Source organism: Motacilla alba, chromosome 24 (assembly GCF_015832195.1).
Source record: "Motacilla alba alba isolate MOTALB_02 chromosome 24, Motacilla_alba_V1.0_pri, whole genome shotgun sequence".
Classification (NCBI taxonomy): Eukaryota; Metazoa; Chordata; class Aves; order Passeriformes; family Motacillidae; genus Motacilla; species Motacilla alba.
Genome location: NC_052039.1, coordinates 6,968,037 through 6,977,840, shown reverse-complemented (window position 1 = coordinate 6,977,840; position 9,804 = coordinate 6,968,037). Strand labels below are relative to the sequence as shown.

Here is a 9,804-nt window from a genome sequence, read left to right as displayed (position 1 = left end):
GGAAGTCCTGGCAAAGCGAGGCAGTAATTCCCTCTGCGAACGAGGGACTGTTTGGAAGGAGCCAGGCGAAGGCCATTAAACCAAATGGATATAAATTCTAGGTGCGGCGGCGAGTAATGAAGTGGAGAGAATGAACAGCACCCAATTAATGAGGAAATCGGATCTGCTGCGACGCGAGGGCATCTGATGAAAAATGAAGGCTCAACTGCCCCTCTCAAAGTTTTTCCAGATGGAGAACGCCCGTTTTACATCCAGCATCCCCTGGGATACCGGGGGACGGCAGCGGCTGGGGAGCGCCAAGGGGGCTTCCCGAGGGGCTCGGAGCAGCGAAATGCCAGGGCAGGCTGCTGCGGGCACAGCCCGGCCGCTCCGACGGGCTGGAGCCCCGGGAGGAGCCCCCGTGATCCAGCGCAGCCCCGGGGCACGCAGAGCCCTGTCCCGGTCCTGTCCACGTTCCCTTCCCCATGCCTGGCTCCGTTCCTGTTCCTGTTGCCCCATCCCCATTGCCCCGTTCCCGTTCCATTGCCCCGTTCCCGTTCCATTGCCCCGTTCTCGTTGTCCCGTTCCCGTTCCCGTTGTCCCGTTCCTGTTGTATCGTTCCTGTTGTCCTGTTCCTGTTCCCATTGTCCCGTTCCCATTCCCGTTTTCCCGTTCCCATTGTCCCGTTCCCGTTCCCACTGCCCCGTTCCCATTCCCGTTGTCCCGTTCCCATTGTCCCGTTCCCGTTCCATTGTCCCGTTATCCCGTTCCATTGTCCCATTATCCCGTTCCATTGTCCCGTTCCCGTTATCCCGTTCCATTGTCCCGTTATCCCGTTCCATTGTCCCATTCCTGTTATCCCATTCCATTGTCCCGTTCCCGTTATCCCGTTCCCGTTATCCCGTTCCATTGTCCCGTTCCCGTTCCCATTGTCCCGTTCCCGTTCCATTGTCCCGTTCCCGTTCCATTGTCCCGTTCCCGTTGTCCCATTCCATTGTCCCATTCCATTGTCCCGTTTCCGTTCCCGTTGTCCCGTTCCCATTGTCCCGTTCCCGTTATCCCGTTCCATTGCCCCGTTCCCGTTCCATTGTCCCGTTCCCGTTATCCCGTTCCCATTGTCCCGTTCCATTGTCCCATTCCCGTTCCATTGTCCCGTTCCCGTTATCCCGTTCCATTGTCCCGTTATCCCGTTCCATTGTCCCGTTCCCGTTGTCCCATTCCATTGTCCCGTTCCCATTGTCCCGTTCCATTGTCCCGTCCCCGCCCCGTGGCCCCGCCCCCTGCCGGGAAGGGGCGGGGCCCCTCCCGCACGTGACGCTGACGTCACGCGAAGCGCGGCGCGGGGCGGGGGGGGAGCCGCCGCTGGGAGCGCGCGCGCTCAGGTCCCGGCGCGGCCATGGGGGCAGCGGCTGCCGAGGCGAACCGGACGCTCTTCGTGGGGAACCTGGACCCCAAGGTCACCGAGGAGCTCATCTTCGAGCTCTTCCACCAGGTACGGCCCGGCGCCCGCGCTGTGCGAACCGGGGGAGGGCGCGGCGGGGGGGGCCGCGGCCGCCATGGCCGGCGGGGCTACGGCGGCCGCCGCGGGACAGGGTTCGGCGGGGCGCGCGCGGCGCCCTCCCGCTGCGTGCCTAACGCCTCCGCCCCCGGCGCCAGGCCGGCCCCGTGATCACCGTGAAGATCCCGAAGGACCGCGACGGACGGCCCAAGCAGTTCGCCTTCGTCAATTTCAAGCACGAGGAGTCGGTGCCGTACGGGCTGCGGCTGCTGAACGGCATCAAGCTCTACGGGCGGCCCATGCGCATCCAGTTCCGCTCAGGTACCGGGGGCGCCTCCGCCGCTTCCCGCAGGGAACGCGAGCCCTGCCCGCTGCCCTGGCTGCAGCCGAATGATGGCTATTCGGGTAGATGGAGCCTCTCACCAAGGGTTCATCATGGCCAGCTCTGCGCCCCGCGCACCCTGCTGTCCCTCTTGGGCTGTCACCCCTTGGCCGAGCCTTCTCTGGGGGTTTTATTCCTGCAGCACCTCTGAGATCTGTTCTGAATTATCACACGGGCATCAAAAATCGCATCTGATCGCGGTAAAATGAGGCACATTGGCTCCAATGTCTCTGCCCTTTCTGGTGGGAATTAAGACGGTTGCAGTGCATTGTTTTGGTAACTGGACCACGTGCTTTTGCAGATCACTGACCAAACTTGAGAGCCAGTTCAGAACGTGTTAATGATCTGTGAGTTCACACCTCGTTTCCTTAACTGGTATTTGTGGGTCTCCTGAAACAGTTGTCTCTCCCCAGGCAGCAGTCATGCGGCCCAGGATATCAGTCCATCCTGTTCCCAGCTCGGAGCTCCGGGCACCAGCCCTCCTGGGATGCCTCACCCTGCATCCAACTGCAGCCGGTACGAGTCTGGCCAGCCCAGGGCTGCGGAGGGGAGGCAGACATTGCACGGTTCACCGTGTCCCTGGCTGCTTCCAAGCGCAGTTGGGTGTTTCCCTCCCGTGGAGGGAGCACCGGGGGGTGCAGATGCCCCGCGGTGCGTTGGAGGCTGACGCTCCTGTTCTCCCTGCAGGTATGAGAGGGTTCCAGACGGCGTGGCCGCACCGGGGTTCGCGTCGAGCCTGCAGAGACAAGCGGTGGTACGTGCACGCTCTCCCGGGCACAGCTTGTGGGGACGCACTGCTGGAGTGCAGGAATGACACGTGCAGAAGATTTGAAGCCCCGGCGCAGAGGGGGCCGGCCGGGAGGGCTGGGGTGATGTGAAGCTCCTGGTGTGAGCCCTGTGGGTGGGAGGCCAGCCCGAGCACCCCTCTCCCCTTCCCTTGCAGATGAACAGCGCGGCTCGGCAGCAGCCCGGCTTTGCCCCTCCCGGCTACCCGCACCCCTTCCACGCCCCGCCGGGCTCCCCGGGGCCGCGGCGCCCCGAGGGGCCGCGCAAGGCCCGGCTGGGCGCCCACCCCTACGCCCCCGAGAGCCGGCACTTCGGCCGCGAGCGCTTCGGGGACGGCGGCGCCGACTACGGCCGCGGCAAGCGCGACGACTACGGCTTCGAGGAGAGGGGCCACGAGGGCGAGCACCACTACCGGGGCCGCGAGGAGCACTACGACGAGCGGCACCGCGACAGCTGGAGCTACGAGTACCGCAGGGAGAGCTACCGAGAGGCCAAGTGGCACTCGGCGCGGCACTGAGGGACTCGAGGGCAAAGCAAACGGGACCTGTTTCTACCGAGTACATGTATAAACCTCCCCCCCCCTCAAAAAAAAACCCCCCAGTGAAGTCACCTTTTAGCGTTTGTAAAAAATACCAGCAGTGCAGTCCTGCCAAACTCCGGTCTCAGTATTAAATGTGTTAACGCACACCTAGGGCTTTTCACGGGGTCAGAAAGCCACAGTGAAGCCTTGGAGAAACCACCCCTCTGTCCTTGTGTCACAGATAAGTGCTGTTAGTACTTTTTTAGGAGAAAGGAACATCTGTGTCAGATGGAAGGGTCTGGTGTTTTAAGCAGAGTTGAGGTGGCACAGATGCTGCCTGGCGTCTGTAACATTCCTCACGTTGTTTTTTATACAGTCAGAGAATCACACATTGGTCTGGGTTGGTAGGTACCTTAACCAACCCCCTGCCAGAGGCAGGGACACCTTCCACCATCCAGGCTGCTCAGAGCCCCGTCCAGCCTGGCCTCGAACGCTTCCAGTGACGGAGCATCCACAATTTCCACGGGTAGCTTGTTACAGTGCCTAAGCACCCTCACAGTAAAGAATTCTTTCCTAAAATGTAATCCAAACCTACTGTCTTTCAATATGAACCCATTCCCTGTTGTCCATTTAAAATATTGTCTTGGAGAACATTAAAAGTCTCCCTGGGGAGAGCCCCTGGGTGCGCCTCCGCCCTGAGGCCGGGGCAGCGGAGCTGCTCCGTGCGACCCGTAACGGGCGGAGCGCCCCCGCGACCGCGGACTACATCTCCCAGCAGCCTTTGCGGCGCCTCCACACCCCCACGGAGCGCAGGCGGCGGCGCGGGGCTCGCCGGGAGCTGTAGTGCGGCGGCGATGCTGGGCGGCGGCCGCGCCGGCCTGGGCCGCCTGCGGATCTGCGCCGGGCGGTTGTGGCGGGGCCGGCGGAGGGCGGCGGCCATGGCCGGCGGCGACATGGGGCAGCGCATGGTCTGGGTGGACCTGGAGGTGTGGGGCGGCGGCGCGGGGCGGCGGGGGGCGCGGGGAAGGCGCGGGCGGGACGGGGGGCGCGGGGCCCGGGCGCGCTGACGCCGCCGCTCGCCCCCGGCAGATGACGGGCCTGGACGTGGAGAAGGACCAGATCCTGGAGATGGCGTGTCTGATCACCGACTGCGACCTCAACGTGCTGGCCGAGGTGAGCCGCGCGGGGCCCCGCGGGCGCTTCCCGGCGCTGCTGGAGCGGAGCGGCGGGGCCGGGATCCTCCGCACCGGCACCGGGGCAGCGGCACCGGGACGGGCACCGCGCCCGGCGCTCGGCGTGCCCCGGGCCGGCCCCGCTCAGGCGCCGCTGGTGCCCGGCACCCGACCGGTACACGCTCCTAAACTTCTGCTGCCATTGCCTTGATGCATCCCTGTCCCCGGCAGGGCCCGAACCTGATTATCAACCAGCCCGACGAGCTGCTGGAGAGCATGTCCGAGTGGTGCAAGGAGCATCACGGGAAGGTAAAAACCCCTCTGTGCCTTGGCCGCGATGGGAATGACGTGTAATTCCGAGGGATCAGCTCCAGGACGTGTCATTCCGAGAGATCAGCTCCAGGACGTGTCATTCTGAGTGATCAGCTCCAGGATGTGTAATTCTGAGCGATCAGCTCCAGGATGTGTAATTCTGAGTGATTAATTCAGAGTGATCAGCTCCAGGATGTGTAATTCTGAGAGACTGGCTGCAGTACAGCCTGAGCAGGGACAAATCCTGTGCTGAGCAGTTCGCAGCCACACAGAGGGGTTCAGAGACAGGAGACAGTGTCTGTCTTGTATTGAGGAGCCCGTGTGGAATGTTTTGCCCAAGGTCTCACAAGTCATGTGTGGCACAGTCCAGACTGCACTTGGGGATCTTTAGCCTACAGCTTCCAGCGTGCCTGAAGCAGCCTGTGCTTTGCAGCCTGGTTTCTGATAAGCTGGGAGAGTGCTGGAAGCTGCTGCCTGGTTTGGGAGCCTCAGCAGTGAGGGCTGGAGCGGGCAGGGGGGCCAGAACAGGATCTGTCACTCAGGGATGTGCATCTGGCTCGCATCTCCCGAGGCAGGGCTCAGCCTCCTTTCTCCCAGTGGGAGGCTGGCAGTTGGGGTTTGGTTCCTTGGTCCTCTCACAGAGCTGCTGGCCACCTCCTGCCTCTGTGGGAGCCCTGCAGGCTGGGCTGGGTTCAAATTCTGGCAGCTCCTCCTGCTGAAGTCTTGCATAAAATAATTCAGAATAATTCCAGTGGGGAAGGGGGAGGTGGAGCTGGAATGCCTGAGTAAGAACCGGTGCAGGATTGGTGCAGCACAATCCAGAGCCAGTCAAAGGCAGATTTCTTCCTGTGGACTCTGGTGCATGTGGGATTGAACAGGCCTGTAAACACTGGGCTGTGCCTGTCCCCTCAGCCCTATAAGCCTTGTGGGTTTTTTCACTGAAAGCTTCACTTTTGCAGGAAGAGATTATTTTTAGTTCTTTGGGCCACCAAAGAAAGGTTCCTCCTTGCCAGCAGCAAGAGAGCAAATGGATTTTCCAGTCCCTGATGACGAATTGAAATTCAAGTTAGTTTTCAATTAAGGGCTGAAGTTTTAAGACATCCATAACCCCCCTCTTCTCCCCCTTCGGCATCTTGCTCTCCCTGGGAAGAATTAGCAAGAGTTTGGGAAATGAATATTAATTTACTGTGATGGGTGCTTCTCCCTGCCCCAGTCGAGGATTCCAGCTCAGCTTCAGCTCGGGAGTGAACTGGAGATGGTAGCATGCGTCCTTGCTGCTCCTGAGGAGCTACTTATTTTTAATTGACTAAGAGAAGAGAAGCAATTAGAATATAGATGAAAATGCTGCCACATAATGAATTTTTTAACCACCACTTGGATCTGTCAAGTAGATTTTTGCTGCACAGTCGTGGAAATATATAGTGTAGCCAGATGGAAATAAATCACTGAGAACACTTGGAGAGGATTTGACATTTAGCTATTGAAAAAAATAAAAAGGGGGAGGAACTTCTCTGATTTACAGGGATCTTGATAAACCCTGAAGGCAGGATCGTGTTTATTTGTGTTCCCTGGTAGCTGCTGCTCCCTGCTGGGGAGGTGAGAGCCTCTCCTGGAACAGGGATGTGAAGGGATGCAGCGCTCTCCTGGCTCAAGGGTGTGCAGGTGGATAAACAACGCCTCACATCTTGGTAACTGAAAAGAACTCTGAGCAAAGAAATAAAAAGAGGGAAGGCAGAAGTCCCAAAGCACACAGGAGGGTCAGTGCTGTCAGGACTGTTTACCTGCCCTGGTTTTCCTTCCCAAGCAGGAGGTCCCTGGGGACAGTAAAGGCTGGGGGTGCCCCAGAGAATGGGATACAGAGTTCAGGAGGCACCTGGGGAACCGGCAGCACTCCGGGGGTTGACCTTTCACTGCAGAGTTAAACATTTACTTGAGAACCGGAGCATTCCTGGCAGCGTCTGTGGCAGGGTGTTTCTGATTTATGGCTTGGCTCTTTTTGCAGTCTGGCCTTACTAAGGCTGTGAAGGAGAGTAAAATCTCGCTGCAGCAGGCGGAGTACGAGTTCCTGTCCTTCGTGCGGCAGCAGACACCGCCCGGGCTCTGTCCCCTCGCAGGTGAGGCACCTTCTCTGCAGCACAGCACGTCACCCACGCTGCACTCCCGCAGCGTGGCAGGGAGGGGCTCCTGTTCTGTGCCGTGCCTGTTCCTGCCTGGTGTCCAACCAAAGGCTGAATAAGCATCTTCCAGGTGTCCTGGTACCCGGAACTGCTTTCAGAATTTCATATATGATCTTGGGACAGGTGCTGAGTGAAATTAATACCAAAGGCCACTTTCACTTGGCAAAAAACCCAATGTTGGCATAATTCTTTGATATTTATCTGTGTGACACAAATTGTTGGAGTAGTAACTGAGGAATTACTAGAGGTATTAGTATTAAACCCCGTGTGATCCTGCAACGAAAATCTGACAGACCTTTACAATCATATTTGCTAGAAAATGGGATAAATGAGCTGCTTGTGCCTGGCTTTTCTTCCCCTGTGATCTCTCCCAGCTCACTCGTTTCCATGTTGCTCTGTAGCATCTCTGAAGAAACATCTTGTTTGTGTCTTTGTAGGTAACTCTGTTCATGCAGATAAGAAATTCCTTGACAAATACATGCCGCAGTTCATGAGGCACCTTCATTACAGGATCATTGACGTGAGCACTGTCAAGGAACTTTGCAGGTAAATGTTTCCCCAGTTAATTGGTTTCAGAGATGCCCGGGGATGCCCGCTGGTGGTGCTGGGGCTCTGCAGATCTGGCAGGGGGACTCGCAGGGCTGTGGCTTCTCTGGGTGCCAGTGAAGCCAAGGTTCCTTCACCAGGTGTAACAAACCCGCAGCAGCCACCAGACATGCCTTTGAACCCCAGTTTTCTTTCTAAGTGGCAGTTTTTCTGCTCGCAGGCGCTGGTATCCAGAGGAATACGAGTTTGCACCAAAGAAGGCGGCTTCTCACAGGTGAGCTTTGTGCCTCTGTCCCTGACAGAGCAGGGCTTGTCCTGCAGAGAGCTCTGCTCTTCCTGAGCAGGATGTGGGGCTCCCTGTGAATTCCAGCATCCTGTGCCTGATGAAGGTGGAGATGGCTTCTGCACCCCGTCAGATGTTTGAATTCTCCTGTCCAAAGCCTGGATCGTGTAGGGAAAAGGATTATTAAAATCCAGAGAACCAGGAGTTTCCTCAGCCCCTCTGATTCACTCTGCTCTTCACAGTGCCTGTTTGTTGACCATGCAAACAGTCACTTAGTGGGGGTTATCTGCCCTTTTTTGGGGCAGAGGTGGTCACAGAAACACAAAAATTGGGGAACTGTGAATGGGGGGTGAGAATCCTGCTGCTGCCTATTTCCTGAGCTTGGAATGTGCCAGAGAGGTGGTGGGAAGGAGCCAGGGAACCTCTGTGGCTCTGCTCTGATGTGCCGTGCTGGGCAGGAGGGAGGCTCTGGTACACACAGAGGAGGAGGGCTGGCTGGCAGAGTCCTGGCTGAACTCGTGGCTGATGTGCTGCTGCATGGAGCTGAGCCCTGAGCGTGCCCTGGCTGGGGCTGGGCTGCTCTCTGGAGCCCTGTCTCTTCCCTCGGGTGGAATTCTTTCTGACAGCCGATGCTGCAGACCCTGTTGGTTTCCAGCAGCTCTGTCCCAGGCCGACCTAAACTAACAAGCCGTGAGTTACTCCCTGCCACGTTGGCACCACTGGACTTTTATTGCCTCCCTGAGACAATGAGTGTTGTTTTCGTGTCTGACAGATGCACCTTCCGTGTGCATCACTTTGGTGTCCTGCAGCCTGGAAGTTCTCAGCAGCATTAGGGTGTGGGCATAGCTGGAGATGTACCCAGGCTCTTTGAAACCCTCCTTAATTCTCTTTCAGAGCACTTGATGACATCAGGGAAAGCATCAAAGAGCTCCAGTTCTACAGAGACCACATCTTCAAGAGGAAAACGGATGAGAAGAAAAGGAAACTGATTGAGAACGGGGAAAGTGATAAAGCTGCCAGCTGATTTCCCCTCCCGCCACACCAGCCCGTAGCACACACTAGATGCGTCTCCTGGGTTTTTTTTGTTCGCCAGTCTCTTGGGAAGCTGCACCCTGGGTTACCTTGTTTCTTACCAGCTGTTCAATGCAGACAGAAGCCTGAGTTGCTGCTGCTTTTCAGTTTGAGCGGGGAATCGGCGCGCTGGGCCCCGGCAGCGCCCGGCTTCGGATGTTCTGGGCAAAACACGCTGTTTGATACTCCTTGCACCTGGTTTGGGGTGCAGTCTTTCACGACTCAATAAAACAGGTCAGTTGAAAGATGGTGGTTTTGGACAGCCTTTCTTTGGTGCTCCCCACACTGCTCCTGGGCTGTCCTGGAGCCGGAGCTGCCGGCCCATAAAGCAGAGGGTGTAATGGAGCGCGGGGTGTGCGGCTCCCAGGCATGTTTTTATTATGGGCATTAATAATAACGGCCATCCAGGGCTTCTCAATCCTGCTGATTGCTGGAACACCTGCTCTGCCAGCCCTGGGAATGATTGTTATTGCAGAGAGGCCGTTAAAATGGTTAATGGGGCAAATAAATGAGTCTGTGAAACGTCTCTCTCCTCTGTCACCAACTCCCAGGTAAGCTGGCAATTCCAGAGAGGTTTTTTTTTCTGCGTGGGCAGGCCTGGAGCAGGGCAGAGCTGAGGGACATCCCTGCACAGGGTTACCCACCACAGCCAGCACCTGCAGAGATGCCTGGGTGCATCCCTGGAGAGCTGCTGGGGCCCTGGGGCGTGTTGGAGCTGAGGACACGCAGGTCACCCTCGTCCCAGCAGCTCCCCGGCTGCACATCATGGCCACGTGCCACCAGAATTCACTTTGTCTTTCATTTCCACGTTGTTAGTTTTCCCCCCTGCCTTTGACTTCTTTCTGACCTACTTATCCTGCTTCTCATATTTTATTCCTTGTTAAGAGATGCTTTTGTTTTTCTTGAAACATTTTTTAAGGAAAATATGCCACCTGTGTTTATACATTTTTAAATATTGTTTATTCTTGCTTCTGAAGTAACGGTGCCGTATGGAGGGTTTGTCTCATCTCCCTGTGTTATGCAATAGCATCCCTGGTTTTCTGTGCTGGCATCGTTTGAGGTTCCAATTTAGTACAAA

General features: G+C 57.3%; 2 protein-coding genes across 2 annotated transcripts; both read left to right on the top strand.

The window, feature by feature from the left end:
* The first annotated feature begins 1,304 nt into the window (after positions 1-1,304).
* On the top strand, positions 1,305-3,854 carry RBM7 (RNA binding motif protein 7). Its single transcript, XM_038161624.1, has 5 exons — positions 1,305-1,471; positions 1,636-1,798; positions 2,273-2,375; positions 2,547-2,613; positions 2,803-3,854. Exons 1-5 carry the CDS (start codon positions 1,376-1,378, stop codon positions 3,160-3,162), a joined length of 789 nt encoding a protein of 262 aa, XP_038017552.1. The 5' UTR covers positions 1,305-1,375; the 3' UTR covers positions 3,163-3,854.
* Positions 3,855-3,999: 145 nt separating this feature from the next.
* REXO2 (RNA exonuclease 2) lies at positions 4,000-8,973 on the top strand. The gene is made up of 7 exons (XM_038161625.1): positions 4,000-4,151; positions 4,255-4,338; positions 4,569-4,646; positions 6,652-6,763; positions 7,264-7,372; positions 7,593-7,646; positions 8,550-8,973. The coding sequence occupies exons 1-7, from the start codon at positions 4,020-4,022 to the stop codon at positions 8,677-8,679; spliced, it is 699 nt and encodes a 232-aa protein (XP_038017553.1). The 5' UTR covers positions 4,000-4,019; the 3' UTR covers positions 8,680-8,973.
* Positions 8,974-9,804: the final 831 nt, after the last annotated feature.

Bases quoted from the DNA above. Each gene is read 5' to 3' on its own strand.
- RBM7 (XM_038161624.1), top strand. From the start codon at position 1,376: ATGGGGGCAGCGGCTGCCGAGGCGAACCGGACGCTCTTCGTGGGGAAC. The intron at 1,799-2,272 runs GTACCGGGGGCG...GTCTCTCCCCAG, and splicing joins GCGCATCCAGTTCCGCTCAG to GCAGCAGTCATGCGGCCCAG. The intron at 2,614-2,802 runs GTACGTGCACGC...CTTCCCTTGCAG, and splicing joins GCCTGCAGAGACAAGCGGTG to ATGAACAGCGCGGCTCGGCA.
- REXO2 (XM_038161625.1), top strand. From the start codon at position 4,020: ATGCTGGGCGGCGGCCGCGCCGGCCTGGGCCGCCTGCGGATCTGCGCC. The intron at 4,152-4,254 runs GTGTGGGGCGGC...CGCCCCCGGCAG, and splicing joins TGGTCTGGGTGGACCTGGAG to ATGACGGGCCTGGACGTGGA. The intron at 4,647-6,651 runs GTAAAAACCCCT...CTCTTTTTGCAG, and splicing joins GCAAGGAGCATCACGGGAAG to TCTGGCCTTACTAAGGCTGT.